The 18,866-nt window shown below is 49.4% G+C and overlaps 2 protein-coding genes across 8 annotated transcripts in view; one reads left to right on the top strand and one right to left on the bottom strand.

Moving 5' to 3' along the window:
• Nucleotides 1-9,490, top strand: part of cbr4 (carbonyl reductase 4) — a 28,908-nt gene extending 19,418 nt beyond the window's left edge. Inside the window, exon 7 of the transcript XR_012928957.1 lies at nucleotides 9,477-9,490. The gene's annotated coding sequence lies outside the window, so the exon portion shown is untranslated. The remainder of the gene's footprint in view (nucleotides 1-9,476) is intronic.
• The window catches only part of palld (palladin, cytoskeletal associated protein), a 53,864-nt gene that overhangs the window by 14,842 nt on the left and 20,156 nt on the right, over nucleotides 1-18,866 (bottom strand). For 5 of the 7 annotated variants that reach the window (XM_076045672.1, XM_076045673.1, XM_076045674.1 and 2 more), the window contains 9 exons: nucleotides 17,415-17,590; nucleotides 17,188-17,254; nucleotides 16,247-16,364; nucleotides 16,096-16,158; nucleotides 13,340-13,481; nucleotides 13,175-13,198; nucleotides 12,421-12,540; nucleotides 11,224-11,680; nucleotides 9,757-9,792 (listed from right to left, as the gene is read on the bottom strand). In XM_076045672.1, coding sequence (XP_075901787.1) covers nucleotides 9,757-9,792; nucleotides 11,224-11,680; nucleotides 12,421-12,540; nucleotides 13,175-13,198; nucleotides 13,340-13,481; nucleotides 16,096-16,158; nucleotides 16,247-16,364; nucleotides 17,188-17,254; nucleotides 17,415-17,590 — 1,203 coding nt within the window. The remainder of the gene's footprint in view (nucleotides 1-9,756; nucleotides 9,793-11,223; nucleotides 11,681-12,420; nucleotides 12,541-13,174; nucleotides 13,199-13,339; nucleotides 13,482-16,095; nucleotides 16,159-16,246; nucleotides 16,365-17,187; nucleotides 17,255-17,414; nucleotides 17,591-18,866) is intronic. The other 2 variants (XM_076045675.1, XM_076045678.1) reach the window with 1 other exon arrangement.

Below are 18,866 nucleotides of genomic sequence, written 5' to 3'. Positions count from 1 at the left end.
GAGGAGGCCCCGCTGATAATGGGACCTGCGGTTAGCGGCGTGTGGCAGCTGTGCGTTATCCAGCTGGAAGTGACACGAGACTTTTAAAGAGCTCCAGACGCACGCTTCGTTTTTCCTGCCAAGGCGGAGTGCCGGCTGCTCTGTTGGGCCGCGTGACGCTCCGAGATACTTTATGGCTGAGTTCAAATAAAAAACGGCAATGTGCGTTTTGACGCACGCTTGAGCGCCAACGGAGTGGAACCGAGTTCCAGCGCCGCCGATTGCCATCTGCCCTTTGCTGTGAACGTTAAACTGTACGTCGAAAGGTCAACTCGGCGAAACGCCACAGTATCTCACTGTTTTACAGCCCACTCAAAGAAAAGGACCTTGGTGACCCCGCAGCGCCCCCCTCTGGCCCTCCTTAGCACTCCCTCGCCGCGACCTGCCTCTTCGTCCCAATTGCACTGGGCCGTAAAACCGGACCTGCCGCTCTGTGCGAACCATTAAAAGGAATCTAAAAATGTCTGGAGTCGGAGCAGCAGCCTGCGTGTTGGCCGGTCGGTCTCTTTGACTCTGGCTGAACTCGGAGGAGGGAAGTGTTCCTCTGTGGCCATGCCAGCGCCTCTGCGTTGTTCGCCGTTGCAGGTCGGACGGAGCCAACTGGCCGAAACAAACGCTGCAGCTCCTGTCCGTCCCTCCGCAACACTGTTTTTAATCTCCGACTCTTTTTTCTTTTTTTTTTTTTTCCTGTTGCGCTCTTATTTTAGTTCCGTAAAACTTCAAAGCAGTAACAGGCAAAGCTTCCCTTTTACTTGATCCTGGAAAAAAATACTTTCCGTGGTCTGTAAATCCCTTTCAAAGGCCACATGCTACGCTAACTTAGCTTTCTCAGTGATTTCTGGGAACAATATGTGTCTATAGCCTGTTTTGTTTTATCCATATATTTTATAAAATGTCTGCTTTTTAAAATTATCCCTTTGTGACATCACAGTGCACCCCACCCCAACAGATGCCTCACTGATTCTTCTCCTGGGTTACTGACACTAACGAAAGTTTTTGTTTTTAACACATGGAGGAGCCAACAAACATTTATTGTCTTAACTGGAGGCTGTTAAACAGAGGGCTAAATTTGCTCGCCGTGCAAAGCTGCCGCACCGAAGTCACTCAAGTCGAAAAAATTGGCAGAATATGGGACCTTTAAAAAAAAAAAGGGTGAAGGGGGGGACGGACGGGAAAAGGCAAGAAAGAGATCCTGTCTGGAAGAAGTTAGTTTGTTGGAAAGCTCAATAAACTGATGAGGAACAGCTCGACTGTAACTCAATTTAAAGAGCGCTTTACGGCCCTGCGGTGCGTCGGCCGGCTGAACGGCGAGCCGTGCCAGGCGCAGGGGGTCTTCGGCGGCAGCATCTTGCTTCAATAGACCACCGGGACCTCAGCACTGCGTCCGTGAGCTCGGCTCCGCGGCTGCACCACGGAGGGACGGAGCTCACGGACGCTTCGCCTCCCTCGGCCAGCCGAGTCACGCTGTTGCGGGGGGTGGGGGGGCGGCAGGAGGGAAACAGGAAGTAACTGAGTGTACTTTGGCTGTAATGAGGGATTTCCTTCTGTAAACAACAACACAGGGGATGGGAACTGAGGACGTGCCTGTTCTCCTGAACAGTCCAAAGGTGTTTACAAACACGGAGGAGTGAGATTAGCCAAAAGCTCTCGGCCCGGCGCTGACCTCGCCCGCTGGAGGAGACCCTCGACTCTGTCAGCACACCTACGGTGCTGTGTGGGGTGGGAAAGCCCACCTGAGGTCGCTCTCAGCGCTGCAGCTGGACCACCGGCGCAGAAACGATATCAGATGCAACTTCTCCTAGATCGCACGCATCCATCTGGTAAACAGCGTTTGGGGAGGGGAGGCCAAAACTTAGAAGGCGAAACTGAAATTTATGACCGTGTGACTTTCAGCCACCGTCCCTGGCTAGGCGGCTATGCTACACAGCTAGCAATTCTTCCCAAAGCCGGTTCAGAGTGAAAGCAGTCCAGCGAAAAAAAAGTTGAGAGAGAGAGAGAGAAAGTCATTTTTATGCTCTTTTAACTTCTGCCACTGCAGCATCAGCGCTAATCTTGTTAGCAACAGCCGTTGTTTACAGCTAGCTTCTTGCTCTTTGCCCACCGTGCTTCTTCCAAGCAGCTGCCAAAAGAAAAAGAAATTACAGAAATTTAAAGACTGACCGAAAAAAAAAAAAAGTTCTTTCTATTGGAGTTCTGTCAAGATGGATGAGCTGGAGGTCAGAGCTGATAATCTGGGCGATCCAGCCCTCGTGAACATTGCGTCATCACAACAGTGAATCACAGTGTTGGTCTGATTGAAAGAAGAGGAAGAAAAAAAAAAAAAAACCTCCGATGGGTTCGTTCGTGCGAAGGTGCGGGAGTTGAGAGGCGACCTTGTAAAAACAGCAGAGTGCTGCTGAGGAACGTCTCGGCCTCACCGTCTCCGTCTTTGTTCTGCTGTTTGTCACTTATTTCTCAACCGCCGCCTCGGCTCTTCACCCCCTCTACCCCCCCCCCCCCCCCCAACACACCCCATTCTCCTGCTCTAATTGCACACACACCACATAAAACAGAACCAGACTGTTTTCCTTTCTCCCCACCTCCACCCGTCCCCTCCTCTTTAAACCGGAGCAGCGTGCACACACACACACACACACACACACACACACACACACACACACACACACACAGACTTTTTCTTTTTTTGTTGTTTTTTCTTTTTCTTCCCCCCAGAACGCAGCCACGCCGACGGCCCGGCGGCTGCTCCGCTCACCCACTTTTTCTCCCCGCTGCCCTACTTTCCTTTCCCCCCCACCTCTGCCGTCTTATTATTTCCCTCTTTCTTTTCTCTCCATCTGAGCTCATGTTTCATATCCAGGCGGAGGTGAGGAGGGTGACTCCGACGAGTCTCCGAGGTCTCCATCCCTCTCCTCCTCCCCCTCCTCCTCCTCCTCCTCGTCCCCCTCCTCTCCTCTGCTTTCTCTCTACAAGTTAGACTTTTTATCCCCCCCGCCCCCGTCCCCACCACCGCCCCCCCCTCCTCTGCAGCAGGAATGCCAAAGACATTCTTCTCGGGATCGGAGTGGGAAAGACATCGGCATCAAATGGGATTAGCAGAGGGAGGAGGAGGAGGAGGGTGAGAGGAAGAGGCAGGAGGGAGCCGAGGGAGACAGCAGCTCTCCAGCCAAACAGGCTTTATTGTGTCGGCTAATCCATCCGACTCCGGCCCAGGAGCTCCGCAAACAAACGGAGCCGGCCGCATAAACGCCGGTGGAGACGGCTGGAAAGAAAAGCTGCAACTTTAGGAAAAGCCTCAGTGATGTTGCTCTCCTCCTCCTCTTCCTCCTCCTCCTCCTCTTCCTCCTCCTCTTCCCCAGAGCCTCCACAGAATGAACGGCTGTCACACTCAAGGTTCCGACAGCAACACACATGAGTTAAGCATTACCATACTACAAAAGAAACAGAATAGGAGAAAATACCTCAGTCGCCAGGCGCTTTTGAAATAACTTTACAAAGCCGGCACAGTTTGAAAGAAAGAAGTTTCCTCACAGTTTCAAAAGTTAAAGCAACAACTTCAAAAAAGGAAAAGCATCTCCATTATGTTCCAGCTGAATAAGTGGTGAGTCAAGGCAACAAAAAGTTGGTTGTGTTTGTAGTTTTACCTTGAGGGCTGTCGGTGCTGCTGCCTGTGGTGTCGTCGCTCTGATAAAAATCCCCTGCAGGAGAGCCGAGCTGTGCTGCACTGCTGCCCCGCCAGGTACGAGCAGCATTTATAGAGCAGTGAGCGGCCAGACAGTGACGGACGCACTCGCTCTCTCTCTCTCTCTCTCGCTCTCTCTCTCTCTCTCTCCTCCCTCCCTCACCCCTTCCCTCCCTCCCTCCCTCTCTCCCTCTCTCCGTCTGCGTGAGTCAGTCTGTCTCAGAGCTCCTCCCTCTCACTTAAAAAGCTCCTCAGACTGGATGGACCCTTTCACAGTAAAAGCTCCGCTAAACGGAAACCAGACTAACAAATAAACAACAATTGTGCGTCACGCCAAAGTGTGTAACAGACCTGCTTCGCCAGCTTGTTAGCGTCATCTTTTCTTTTCTTTTCTTTTCCCTCCTGCGTGTGTAGGTTGAGTTTGAATGTCATGCAGCGTACAGGACCATTGTAATTTGGTTTAGTATTCATCAACGTTTTCGATTGATTTCTTTTAAGGCTTTCCTTTCAGTATTTTCTCACATAGAATCTCACAAAGGCTGTCGGTTAAAGATAACGTAGAAAGGTGAAGGTTAAAGGTGAAATCCTGCAAAAGGCTTCACCTCAATACGTTAATTGCTGCTTTTAAAGAGGCAATTCGCGATACGCCTTCAACGCTGATTGTCGTTGTTTTCTGGCTCGCTGTGCGTCCTCAGCTCCGAGTAGACAAGGACTCTGAATGAACATTCTGGGCTTGTCACTGTTCTTCAGTCAGGACGGATTAGAAGTGACATTAGAAGTGAGAGGAGGCTCAGTGTTGGGATTTGCTGTGTTGTTTTGTTCCCCTTTAAATTAAACTCAGACACTGTTTTAGCACATAAAGCTTCTGGTAGCGTCAGGAGGGGTCAGTTTGGCCAATGGCCTTTTGCTCGCTGTCTTTTGTCATTTTGACATCGTCAACTCTGTCACTGCCGTTTGTTTCATTGCACAAATGTGCTTTCTCTAACCTACAGAGTGGGATAAGTTGCTGCTTATAAACATCCTGGGTAGGTTTAGAGTTACGGTGATAGGTGACAGGGACGTACGCAGATAAAAGAAAAGTGATGATGCTTGTTGGACCAACAGGTCCATTACACCCTTTCACGCGATATTGTGTCGGATGATTAATGCCGATGCCAGTGACAGCAACGGTGTATCGGTTTCTCTTCATCTTTTCGCTTCTTTATCGTTAGACTTTAGATTGTTTTCCTAAAGTCCTGAAAGGACGTGAAGACAACAGAGTATTATTGACTTGACAAATTACTCGCTTGAACACTTCTCACAGTTTCAGGTGACGCAGAATAAACAAAGTCTGCTGTGCGGCGACGCTCGGAACAATCGGCCGTCTTGAAATAAAATCTGCTCTCTGTGCAGAGTCGATCTAAACACGAGTCAAATGTGTAACAAAATAGTTTTATATGGAGTCTTTTGAGTGATGGAGGCCGTCGCTGCGTTGCTCAGTGCTGCTGTCCGCCCACGCAGATCTGCTTTCCTTCACTGAAACCTCTTTCCTGCAAGATAAATAATTGTTCTCGTTTTTGTGAGATGATTTTGTACTTTCTTTCTTTTTCTTCTATTTTTATGTGTAATGCCTCTATTTTTAGAGGCGCTGTGCGTTTTCCTGGCAGCTGATGACTCACACGAACTTGTTGTGATGGAAGGCGGAAAGAGTCAGGAGTCCAGGGGCCGCAGCTCTGTGTAGCTGTGTGTGTGTGTGTGTGTGTGTGTGTGTGTGTGTGTGTGTGTGTGTGTGTGTGTCTGTGCTGGGGGGGAAAGTTCATACGGCCAATGAGAGTGGAGGGTTTTCCTGCCTTGCTGACGTGCGAGTCAGCGAGGTGAGTCGCCGACACTCGCAGGCGAGTCACAGTGTGAGTGTGTGTATACATCGACACACACACACACACTCATTAGAATGTACAAGACAAGTAGGATATGAGTGTGTTGCTTTGTGTTTGAGATAAACAACACACAGATGGATTCAGCATCACACTCATTGACTTCAAATGCTTTGTGGTTTATTTTTTTAGCTTCCTGCTAAAACTGATGCTTTGTTGGACCTCTTGCATGTGCAAGTTTCAATGGAAAACAGTGCGGTCTCGGAAAAGCCTCAGCCAACACCTGGGACCTGTATCAGTGAGGTAGCCCCTCGTGACATCGCAAAGGGTCCATTCCAGAACTGAACTTTTCAATGCATTGCCTCTATAATGTGGGGGTTCATGGACGGGAAAGAGGCCATCGATATTATTGATGTACAAATAGCCATTGACCAGGGCGCCGCATCAGTTCCCTTTGTGACATCACAAAAGGCTGATTTCCACAACAGCGTGCCTCAGGTGGAAGAGGCAGCGGGAGTCCAAGACGGATTTTCTTTCATCTCTGCTGAGGCAGATTGCTGATGACACAATGTGGGACCTCGGAGCGTCTCCAACATTCCGGGAGGTTCTTCCTCTTCTTCTTCTTCTCCCAGGAAACTCGTCCTGCTCCCGCTGAGCCGATCACAGCGGCTTGTTACTTTCCATGCTGTCAACTCGCAGTCACACACACACCCCTGCGGTGCCTCGCTCCTCTGCTCGCCCCTCTTTCTACTCCGGCCCGGCCGCCAGTCTGTGTTGTGAAGGTCAGCTCCCACAACTCACTTCCATATTTGGGAAGCTTCTCCGTTCCATGCAGGTCATTCCAGACCCGTCCGTCCAATCAGACGCTCCGTCTCTCCGGCGTCCCGGCCAATCCTGAGTCTCCCATGTCCTTTTAAGGACTGCCCCTCTCCGGCTCTGATGTGAAATTATCTGCTTCTCCTGCACTCTGGTGTCTCCACTGACTTCATTTTTGACTCTTTATTCCGCCCCCTCTTCTCTCCCTCCTTCCTCCTCACCGCTTGCACAAGACTCTTTGTCTGGCAGGCGACTCGCTTTCTCTTTCTGCCTGTTCTTCAATGAACAAAAACTTTTTACAAAAGAGAAAAACAAGCAAACACGTCCTGACATTTCATTCGCACCCGATGCTCAGTGTTATAAACTAACAACCAGCTGAAACTCCTCAGCGTGCAGCCTGCAGGAGTTTCAAAGCTTCTCCAACCACAAGCGACGCCTCGGCGAGAAGAGCGGCCGTTAATACTTCATTAGAGAGTTCACGGCTCCTGCGCCCAGTAAACACAACACGCCGCACTGAGAGGGGAAGCTGTGAGTCACGGGATGAAGCCAGGCAGCCGCGGCGCTCAGCTCAGCTCAGTTCAGTTCAGCTCAGTTCAACTCAGCCCACTTCAGTTCAGCTCAGCTCAGTCCATTTCAGTTCAGCCCAGCTCAGTTTAACTCAGCTCAGTTCAGCTCAGTTCAGCTCAGTTCAGCCCAGTTCAGCTCAGCTCAGCTCAGTTAAGCTCAGCCCACTTCAGTTCAGTTCAGCTCAGTTTAACTCAGCCCACTTCAGTTCAGCTAAGCTCAGTCCAGTTCAGCTAAGCTCAGCCCACTTCAGCTCAGCCCACTTCAGTTCAGCTCAGCTCAGTCCAGTTCAGCTCATCTTAGCTCAGTTAAGCTCAGTTAAGCTCAGCCCAGTTCAGCTCAGCCCACTTCAGTTCAGCTCAGCTCAGCCCAGTTTAGTTGAGTTGAACTCAGCTCAGCTCAGTTAAGCCCAGTTCAGCTCAGCTCAGTTAAATTCAGCTGAGCTCAGTTCAGCCCAGTTCAGCTCAGTTCAGCTCAGCTCGGTTAAGTTTAGCCCAGTTCAGCTCAGCCCAGCTCAGTTCAGCTCAGTTCAGCTCAGTTCAGCCCTGTTCAGCTCAGCTCAGTACAGCTCAGTTCAGTTCAGTTCAGCTCAGCTCAGTGGGTCGTGGAGCTGTTTTGATTGGGTCATGGCTTTGTGGGCAGTTTTCTTTTTTTTTCTTTTTTTTTGATAAAGGAATTTTAAAATATATATATTTATAGAGAAAATGTTGGTCATTTATTTTGCAGGACATACAATTCAATTCGATACTTTCAATAATGTATTTACAAGACATGATAGATAGATAGATAGATAGATAGATAGATAGATAGATTGATAGATTTGGGTCGCGACTTCATGACAAGAGCTGCGTCTCAGTGCGTGTGTGTGTGTGTGTGTGTGTGTGTGTGTGTGTGTGTGTGTGTGCGTGTGTGACACTGTGATGTCCACGGCTGCTTTTGTTTTTTTGTGTGTTGCCTGGTGTTTGCAGGCTGTTGCCTTGGCTGCAGCCTCTCTGGGGTTTGAGAGGTTTGGAGCTGCTGCAGGAATCTTTTCATCCCAGCAGCAGCAGCAGCAGCAGCAGAAATCCAGGGGACGTGGATTAAAATGTCGCCACTCCACCTCATCTTTAAACCGTTAAGTGTTTATCAAGAAGGACGCACTGCTGTGTTTGGTGACCGACACATTTGGAAATTAAAAAATATTTTGGTGCAGTGTTGTTTTAGCTTTTGGTGGGAGTGTGTTCTGATGGAATACTTGTAAATGTGGTTAAATAATGGAGTTTTTTGTTGATTTTTTTTTTAACTTGGCATGCTAGAAAAAAAAAATAAGCTTACTAACAACTGCTGATAGTGCTTGCTGAGTATTTTCCCACAGAATTAGAATGTGTGAACCCAAATGAGTCGACGCTTTTATTTTATTCTTTAGTGATCGAGGTTGATTTTGTTTTCCAAACTTCCACGCTTTGACCCTCTAACTTTGCCACCAACATCGGTGAAATTGACCGTTTTATGCATCCAAACATTGCACATTTTAGGTTGCTAGGATGTGCAAATGCGCTCGTAGCTGGAGAAGAAAAAAGATCAGACTTCAAGTTAAAGTCCCAGTGATTGTCACATCCCGAAGGATGCAAAATTGGTCCTCTGCATTTGACCCATCTTTGCATTTGTCACATGATTTTGCATGCAGGAGGAGGTTTGTGACGTCAACGTTTTCCTGGCTCAGTGACGAAGCTATGCGGCGGACCACAACTGTGCAGCAGCGTCGCATGTTCCTTCATGGAGACTGGAAAAGCTGCAGCGACGCCTCGTCATCGTCAGCGCTCACAAAGAGCCCTGCAGGACCTGGACCGATCACGGTGAGCCTCCTTGACTCACAGCGAGATGCTGTACTGTGTTATTCCGTGCGACATGTAATGCAGTACATGTTGCAATTATGTTCAGCCTGTTCATGACATGCTAGTCTGGGCGCCGCAATCTGATCTTGTTTTTACAGCACAGGGGAGCTGTACCAGCAGCAGTGGCGCCACTCTCCACTTCGGTGAAATCGTAAAAATAATCACAAAGATCTCGTTTTAAGGTGAGAAAATTGCGTAGTGTTACTTCAACTTTATAAGTTTGGAAAATAAGAACGTCCTGCAGTTTGCAACCAGCTCTGAAACCTCTCTCTCTCTCTCTCTCTCTCCCTCACTCTATCCTGAGGCCTGGTCCAGGTCCAAGTGGCCAATCCGAGCCTCTCCCCTGAATAATTTCCTTTGATTCTTATTCTCAAGTCTGACAAAACCAGGCATCAGAATCCAAATAGCGTCTGAGCCCGCTGCGCCTTCCTGCGGCCCTGAAACAGAAACAGTCTGGTCTGTTTTCACAGCTCGGCTCTCCTGCAGCCCGTCGGGCCTGCCAAGTCACACACACCAACTTCCTCCGTCTCATCAGCTCCGTGTTATTGCGCAGAAAAAAAAGTGTTGTTCCAGTGATTTGGAGCAATTTATCCTGGATTTGCGAACACGGTTACGTCTGTAGAAGAGCTACAAACGCTGGCGAGGCAGCAGCTGCTGCTGGAAGCCGTAAATACCACATCAGGTATCACAACGTTAGAGGAGAGTTCGAGTGATTTCAGTTGTTCTTCTGGTGGACAACTTGCAAAAAATGAAAAGGTCTTTATGAATTAAGTTGGCATTTGTGCAGATTTGGACTCATATATAATAAGACGTTTTTGTTCTGTGTTTCCTTGCTGTTGCTGAGCTGGATGTGGCGCCACTCAGATTTGGAAAAAAAAAAAAAAAAAAAAAACAAAAAAAATCAAAAAGGTCCTGGCAGTCAGATAATTACCTGTCACTTCCTGTCTCCTCCTCTATAGCCTTAGCTCTGGAAGCACAAAATTAACAAGTCACAACATTTCTGAGGACAGATACACAATGCAAACAGTGGAGCCGCCGTCAGCAGGGAGTCAAAACAAGTCGCCGCATGCGCCGGGAAACAGACGACACGACACGATGCACAGATCAAGCGTCTCACTGCAGCAGAAAACAAAACCCCCTGAACCCGTCAGCTGTCCTATGTCCCTGTGGGACCTGGCTGTTCAGTTTATCTCTCGCAAGTATTCAAGATTTTGTGCAAAAAAAATAAATAAAATGAGGTTGTGTGAAGCGTCTCTGGGTCACAGGTCGCGCGATATGTGGCGACAGGAAGCGGCAGAAGATGAAGTGAGGCGTTCAGGATCTTCTGACCACTATCAGTTCTGATTACGACCTGAAGGTCAGCCGACTCTGGCGGTGAGGTGAGGAACGCTGCTCCTGCTAATCTAATGCAGCTGATCTGGTACATAGGCTGAACGTTGGGCTAAGTCACAGTTTATTCTGCAAACCTGTTTGCAACTAACATTATGCATATTACCCCTTTTTCCAAAAACCACCTCAAACCAGCGTTCAAACTTTATTTACTTTTCTGCTCTTCCCGTACATTCTCTAATGCAATTTTCTTCTAAACGCAAATGAAAAACGCGCCACGGAAACTCAATTATGCGCAAAGCCTGGATTGGATCGTAACTGTGAACACTGTTATGTCTTTTTTTTGGGATCCTGAGAGCTTTATCCATTTATCCATTTAGTCGAGATTTTCCTGATCATCGGACCGACCACAGCTCAGATATTCCTGTAAATACTTGCAAACGTCCATACCAAGCAAAACATTCCAGGTTAAAAAGTGCTTGAATAGGCAAGTCGCGTTCAAATCTGGACCTTTAGAACTTTTAAAGTATCGGATTAAAAAAATTAAGTGCAGCCGCAAACAAGATATCAACATGCATCACCGACTTCGGCAGCAGACATCAGAAAACACCATTTGAAAGTGAAGCCATTTAAATCCCACCGTGACACCCTACCTGCTCCCTTCACAGGAGGCCGGTGCTCAATGGCAAAATCTTTTTGTTTTGTGGGGGAGGTGGAGGTAGTTGGTGGTCACCATGTGCTTCCAGGTCAGACAGACACAATTGGAACCATCCAGCCAAAAGAAAAAATTAAAAACAAAAGCCCGCACGGATGTGTTTAGAGCCGGGGGGACGTGTGGCGGCTGGCAGACAGACCTGGCAACCCACCGAGCCACACTGACACCAGCAGAAAGATGGCAGCAAAAAAAGAAAAAAAAGAAAAAAAGGCTTTTGTTCCGAGGGGGAATTTACCCGACAACCCTTCACTGAAAACTGAGACACTATCGTCTGCACTTGGCCTCCCACTCTGTCTCCCCCCGCCCTTAGGGGGGAGTCTCGCCCACACACACACACTCAGAGCAGGTACTCACAGCTTTGGTTTGGGCTTGGTGGGCAGGGGAGGGGCCTCTCTGCCGGGGGGCGGGGTCAGCCGGCCTGGGGCTGGCAGGTAGTCCGGTGCCACCTGGGCTGGACTGCTGACATCCATCCTGGGGTCAGGCTGCTGCGGGGGCGGAGGAGGAGGAGGAGGGGGAGGTGGTGGAGACGGCGTGGCGGCCTTGGGCGAGCTGCTCGGCGAGGGCGTGTCGTTGTCCACGGGTCGCTCGTCCCGGGACCACAGCTCCACCTCCTTCACCTGACCGGCAGCAGCGGCAGCAGCAGCAGCAGCAGCAGCAGCAGTGGCAGCGGCAGCGGCAGCAGCAGCAGCAGCGGCGATCGGGTGAGGTGCCTTGGGCGGCAGCTCCAGCAGGCTGATTTCCGTGGGCGGGGGAGGAGGGGGGAAGGCGGCCATGTCCTCGGCTGACACGCCGTTGCTGGACGAGTCGCTGGCTGCCAACACAAACCAAGCAGAGAAAAAAGTTGCAAGTGCTAAATATTTAGCTCTGCTCCTGGCGCACAGATAGCAACAGTAACTGCAGCTGAGCTGATCAAATGAGCAGCAGCTGGTTTCCAGTCAGACTTATGCAAGTGTCACCACGTCGGGACTCTTCTACTGCACACACACACACACACACACACACACACACACACACACACACACAGATATTTACGTTGTGCTGCGCTAACAACCAGCCGCTCATCATCTTGCAGCTCTCTCCCCACCCCAAGTTTCATGCAACACGAGGTTGTCATTTCATAACATTTCATTTCAACATGTCACACGCGGCGGATCGTAAACACAGCGACCCTCCCCTACGATCCCCTCCCCCTCCCCTCCAGAAAGATCTGTCATCGAAACTTGACGTACTGCGAATGTTTATTAGTCGCCTCAGGCGGCACGCTAGACAGCATCACACACTGTTAGCGTGCTAGTCGGCACCATGCTATGCAATGCGCGGCAGACGGTAGCAAGGTATAGTTTTTTGTCTTGCTCAATGCGAGAGTGACATTGTCGAGAGGTTTGTCATCGCTTGCTATGTCCGTAGTTACAAATGCAAGTTAGCTGTGGCTAGGAAAAATTGAGAGGAATTTTCGACCAATAGTTTTGATTTGTGAAGGAGCACGGGTGGCTGGGATGTGAATCTTGAGCCCCCCCCCCCTTTCCCTTCCATCGCCTTTGTCATACCAACCTGCTGTCACGGTCAGGTGAGCCGTGCAGTTCACGGAGCCGTATGGGTTTGACGCGGTGCAGCAGAACAGACCTCCGTCCTCTGGGAAGGCCTCGGCTATCACCAAGGTGCAAATCTCCTCTGGACAGAACATAACAAACACACACATATGTTTATGTGTAGGCTGCATCCAAGAAAGATCTGTTTTTATGTCAAAATATGAATCGTTTTTGCATTTAATGTTCTTTGCATTTTTGTGTTGCTTCGTTCAGTGCGCGTTCGCAGCGGAGCGGGGCTGGCGCTCGATTTGCTAACAGCGAAACAAAGACTTTTGACGGACGGGCCGTGAGCAGGTTTCCGCTGACGTTCTGCCATGACAGCCAGACGGGTGAGTCACCGCTGGCAGTCGCAGAGACAGCCAGAGAGTGTGAGAGACACACGCACATGTGCGCAGGCTTCAGCGGCGTACAGGTGTTCACAGACGTCTGAGTGAGTCACTGCCTACAAGTCACACCTGAAACGACCCCTGAATCACACGGCAGGGAGGCGGGACGTCTGACACAGGTGAAGTGTGTTTACGTGTGTGTTTGCACGTGTGTGCCCGGTGGATTCGTGGGGTTTTCTCAGACTTTCCCCATAGACTCTCTCTGACTGTCAGGTGATGAGACAGTGAGCACCACCCCAGATGCAGTCACCAAACTGAGTAATAAACTAATAACAAAACCTAATAACGTGCCAACACTTTGTTGCAGGTGTTTTAATGAAAGCAACGTACCTGATTCTGCTGCAGATCGAGGCTCTGGGGTTTTTTGGGGGGAAAATATCACATGTATCAAAAAAAAAAAAAAAAAAAAAAACAGGAAGGGAAGAGAGTGATATTTGGGTTATTTAGCGTATATCAGTTGCGAATTGCAGAGTCGCAAAGGAAAGACTGACTCACTCTTCTGGAGGATGCGGAAGTCGGGCGAGTCCAGGATCTCCTCCCCCTGTCGGAACCATCTGACCTGCAGCGGAGGACCCCCGCGGACCCGGCACTCCAGAACCACCACCTGGCCCTCAGACGCCCGGGCATCCTGCAGCATCTGCACACAGGAGGGATAATGAGGAAACCATAAACAAAAAGACAAAATAAATCCCCTTCAGAGTAGGAAAAAAAACCCATGAAGCTAAATAAGGACGGTAGATTTGCCAAAGATGAGTCATGGTGGTTTTGAGAGGCCGGTGGACACCCACTGAGGGTTTAATACGGAACACCAGCCGGCTCTTCCGCCCAACTCAGCTGAGGGCAAATTTAGGAAACGCGAGATGTATTATAAACACTCTAGCTTTTTCCTTTCAAATCTGGAAACCATCTTGTCTCGTCGTCGTCGATTCTTTCTCAAAGTCTGGTTTTTTTCCCCCCGTCAGATCCGTTAAATGATTTGGCAGAAGGCAAGGGGGTGCTTCCCTCCAACAACCTGAACCTGATACCCACTGATTCTTTTTAAAGCCTTTCTGTGTTGAAAGGGAAAGACAAAAAACCCTGCGTCTACTCATTTCAGCTGTGGTGTGAGTGAAATCTGCCCTGAAAGGCTGAAGGTTCTTCCGCAGATATTCAAAACATGGTCAGTGTTTAAATATATTGAGAAAAAAGACTGACTGACGGTATGATCAAGAACGGATGAAAGGCCAGTTTGACAGCTGCTGAAACACACGTTTCTTTTTAACATGATTACTGAGAATGCAAAGTGTTGCGTTGAAGGCCCGTATTATATATGGGGGCGTCTAATGATGGGAAAGTGCATTGCAAGTGGTGACTTCACTCCTAACTTGTAGATAGATAGATAGATGGGCCAATCACAGAGCAGTGTTCAGCGCTGCCCATCTAAAAACACTGCTCACATCGACAGTGGGGCCTCTGTCAGCGCCGCCTCTGTCTCCTGTGTGTTGGGTAACTGCGGTCGTCCTTCAACAGGAGGCACTCAGCGGTAATTAGTGCTCAGAGCTTCTGCCGCCGTGTGTGTATTTCGGTTGGTGGAATGTGCACTGATGGGTCTGGCTAGGTGATGTCACAGAGGCTGATCGGGCCCCCGGTAGGCCCACAGAGCCTCTCATCAAGGTGATTAAAAGGCTGCAACAGTCTCTTAAGGCAACAGGTTGGGGTAGCGAGGACGGAGGAGGGTGGATGGATGAATGCATGGATGGTTGTGTGGATGGATGATGGATGGATAATGGTTGGATGATGGGTGGGGTGGATTGATGGATGGACGGATGGATAGATAATGGATGGCTGAATCATGAATGGATGAATGGCTGATGGGTAAATGGATGATGAAAGATGGATGAATGTTGGATGGGTGGATGCATGGATGGATGGATGATGATAGGTGATGGATGGATGAGTAAGTGGATGATGGGTGAATGGATGGATGGATGGATGGATGGATGGATGGCTGATGGGTGGATGGATGATGATAGATGATGGATGGATAATGGAAGGATAATTGATGGATGGATGTATTAAGGATGTATGGATCATGAATGGATAGATGGCTGATGTGTGGATGGATGATGACAGATGATGGCTGGATGAGTAGGTGGATGATGGGTGAATGGATGGATGGATGGATGGATGGATGGATCATGAATGGATAGATGGCTGATGTGTGGATGGATGATGACAGATGATGGCTGGATGAGTAGGTGGATGATGGGTGAATGGATGGAAGGATGGATGGATGGATGGATCATGAATGGATGGATGGCTGATGTGTGGATGGATGATGACAGATGATGGATGGATGAGTGGATGCATAAGATGGTGGCTTTGGCAGGAAGCTCCACCTCCAGGCCGTCACCAGACTAGCGGGGAGGCGACGGAGCCGTCGGAAGAGTTTCATTTTTTTATTTTTCGTCCGACCTCTGCGGCTGAGAAGCCGGAGCACTGTTATTACGGCGCCGCGAGGACGCTGGGTGCATGCGGATCGGGTTCCGTGTGCGTGTGAGCCTCGCATGCACGATATAGCCTGGTGTAAGTGGTCTGGGTTTCACGGTCTGGAGGTCGTCCCCCGGTGCTAGTTGAGGCCGTTGGAAATGGCACAGCAAACAAAATATTTGGTGTTCCTTAAACATTGCGGCCGGCGTCCCTGTAATCCGGGCCAGTGCGCTGGTGCGTGGAAATATTTCCAGAAAGACGCGGTTTTCTGAGTTTGTGTGAAAGAAGCGGCGGCAGCTCCGTCACGGAACTCGAGGGTGGAATGAGGTTATAACCGCATTTTTTTAGATTGACCTCTGTGCTATGTAATCAAACTGCTAAGGTCCCATCAGATCTTTACATTTCATCCCAAACACCAGTCAAATACAGACTGAAAACAGCACATTTTTAGCCCTCTGTTTACAATCTCCTGCAAAAAAAAGCTTTGAAGCTTTGTCGAGCCTTTCAAATGTCTTGCATACGCAAGAAAAACTGAGCGGGTGGAGCCAACACTTGGCTGGGGCTGTACTTGCTAATGTGGCATGGCCCTTTGTGACATCACAAAGAGCTTTGTTTACATAGCTGCATCTATTAACACACGTATGGGAAACAAAGGAACACAGGGATGGACTTTTCCTCATTGTGGGTAGTCCAGAACAGATCCTCTGCCCAGAACACAAGCTGGTACTAAACAGTAAGGGAAGAATGAATCAGCAAGGAAAATATTTTTCACACCAACCGACCTTGGTGAACACAGGGGGACCCGACGCCTCGCTGCTGTACAGAGACGACACTGGACTCTGCACCTGCAGGACAGTGGAAAACAAACATGTGGCCGGGAGGAATCTGAGGGAAAATGTATGAAACCTGTGTGTCTTCTTCCCCCTGGTTTACCCGCTGCAGGGGCTGAGACAGAGCCTGGACCAGGGTGGAGCGGTGGGGAAGGGCCTCCGGGGTTTTGGGTGAAGCCGAGCGTATCGTCAGCGACACGGAGGTCGTCTTCTTCTGAACCCTGCGGTGCAGAAGGTGCTGGTGAAAAGACAAACTACCGCAGATATCAGATTCGGCGCGCTTTTTTAAGTCTGTAGTTTTTGATTTCGCTACTCAATCGATGTCTGGATAAGTGGGTTTTTTTTTTTTTTTTTGTCTGTTAAATGTGGTCACTCTGAGCTCCAGTGTGTAAACACAGAGGGAAGTGCTTCAGATAGAAGCAGGTTTACGTCACAGATAACCATCAAAAGCATTCGGAATAAAACACAAACTGTTGGAGGGAGGGGGCGCCCCGTCGTCCCGGCGCAGTATTTCAAGTCATGTTTAAACATTCTGAACACAGCACGAATCTGGATCGACGTGAAAATAAACAGCCGCACGGGCCAGGTCTTTATGTCAACGCTGAACTACAAAAAATACGAGAAAAAGAGTAATTGAATGTTAAAGACAAAAGCATCTCATGTTTGCAATGTTGTAAAATTTATACACGGCCATCTGGATCTGCGCAGAAGTGCATGTGGATGTGCGCTCTGTGTAGACCATTAGCCAGGGTTGCGCAACGTAAACAAGTTAATACCTCTTTCAGGGGGAGGCGGAGGGAAAGAGGAGCATGCAGGGTGGAGGGGAGTTTCACATTTGGAAGTAAGTAGAGGGGACACTGTGATTTTTTTTTCCTTTTTTTTCCCCCATATTAACCCCCCGGCAGCTCTCATTATCTAGAGCGTGTTCCCTGTACTCAGGTCGGGGTCGCGGCTCTTTAACATGCTGTTAAGAGGCGAGTGAAAGGCTGTGGGGATCAGCTGGCCCATTCACAGGGTCGCCAGAGGTCAGGCTCAAAGACGTACTGCGGCATGGCTCCAGATCGGGAGTGTGACCCCGCCCCTTCTGTGTCCGAGTCCGACGACGACGCGCCTGCGTGGAAGCAACAGCAGAAATATTTCAATCTTTTTTGCAGGAGATATCGGCAAGCTGAATGTGTTCACATGTGCACTTTAAGGACATTTCCTGCGGAATGTCCCTTTTCTTCCCACGTTGGGGTAGGATGTGACTTGCTGCCGGGAGAGCGGCTGACCTTCGATGTAAACCTCCGCTGAGGTGTTGTCCGCTCCGAGGCTGTTGGAGGCCACGCAGTTGTAGCGTCCTGTGTCGTCCTCGAAGGCTTCGCTGATCACCAGCGTGTGCAGGTCACCATCCCTCCAGATCTGGATGTCGGGCGAGTTGTGCAGCTCCCGGCCCTCGCAGAACCACCTGGGAGCCGAGGAGAAACGCGACAATATAGCATTCGTTTTTATACATTTTATTTGTCCGGAAACCGACGCGTCGTGTCTGTGATCTCGCTGCACGCTAATGCTAATGCTAATGTCTTCTGAAGCTCGTGCAAGAAACAAGTTTAAAACTCCCCAACAAAAAAGTCAACCGTTTTCAATTCAAAGCCATCTCGTGTTAACCTTGTTGATTACCACGTGGAAGACTTGTAAATGATTCAGAGTAATTTTACACGTCCATCCTGTAAAAAGCCCAAAAGAAGAGATTGTAAAGTAAAAAATAGGAAGAAGTCATTAGAAGTTGGGGGAAGTTTTGGCGCCACTTTACTGTCAGTCACTTTCAGGTAGACGAGTTCAATTTGTTACTGCCAGCTTAACCAGTTCGTTGCTACTGCTACTTCGACAGGATTCACACGAATGTTCCCAGTATTGTTTTCCCAGTCTTCCTCTGTGGTTTTTCAGAGCAGTGTTAAGTAGCCACTTCTTGTTCTCGTAAATGCATACGTATCTATACGCTGCGGAATCTGACCGGTTATATATGAAGCACTGAGATCTTAACACTGGTTAAAAGTACTCTGTATTGATGTTGTTAAGGCGGACGGACGAGCGAGACTGCAGTGTTGAACTCTGGCCAATCCTGCTTCCGTGTGAGGTGAAGCGAGCGAATAAGAATCAGGGCCGACATTCCAATAAAAAATCTCCTCAGACAAGCAAAGGGCCCTCATTCCATTTGACAAGCACTTGACTTTAAATATACCTTTGTTGGATTTATGATTTCCTGCCAGCTTAGCTTGCATCAACCACTACTCATTGGCCCGCTCACACACACACACACACACACACACACACACACACACACACACACAAACACACACACACACACACACACACACACTCACACCCTCAGGCACCGTCTGAGTCTCCACTTCCGCCACACACCAGCCACCCTGGGGCACCGGCGAGACAACGTGTTACGGGAAGCGGACACACCCATCACCCTGCTTCCAATCAGAGGTCCTTGTGTCTGGGCCAGCGCCGGCGGCCGCATCCCGCCCGCCCGCCCCGAGGCGGAGGTGGGGGGGTCCGCAGACACAGACTTTGTTCCCTTCGTCTGGAGAAATAAGAGAGCGGAGAAGACGCCCACGTTTATCCGTCTCATCTCTCCTCACAGGATTATGATGAAAGCAAACCCCGCCTCCTCTCCCCTACGTTCCCGTCCCCGTGTCGCCACATCAAACGATGGATCAAACTACAGGGGT

This window comes from Nelusetta ayraudi, unplaced genomic scaffold (assembly GCF_046127955.1).
Source record: "Nelusetta ayraudi isolate G7.1 ecotype Tasmania unplaced genomic scaffold, CSIRO-AGI_Nayr_v1 ptg000084l, whole genome shotgun sequence".
In the NCBI taxonomy this organism is placed as follows: domain Eukaryota; kingdom Metazoa; phylum Chordata; class Actinopteri; order Tetraodontiformes; family Monacanthidae; genus Nelusetta; species Nelusetta ayraudi.
The sequence above is the reverse complement of the archived record's forward strand: the minus strand, read 5'-3'. Positions and strand labels throughout refer to the sequence as shown.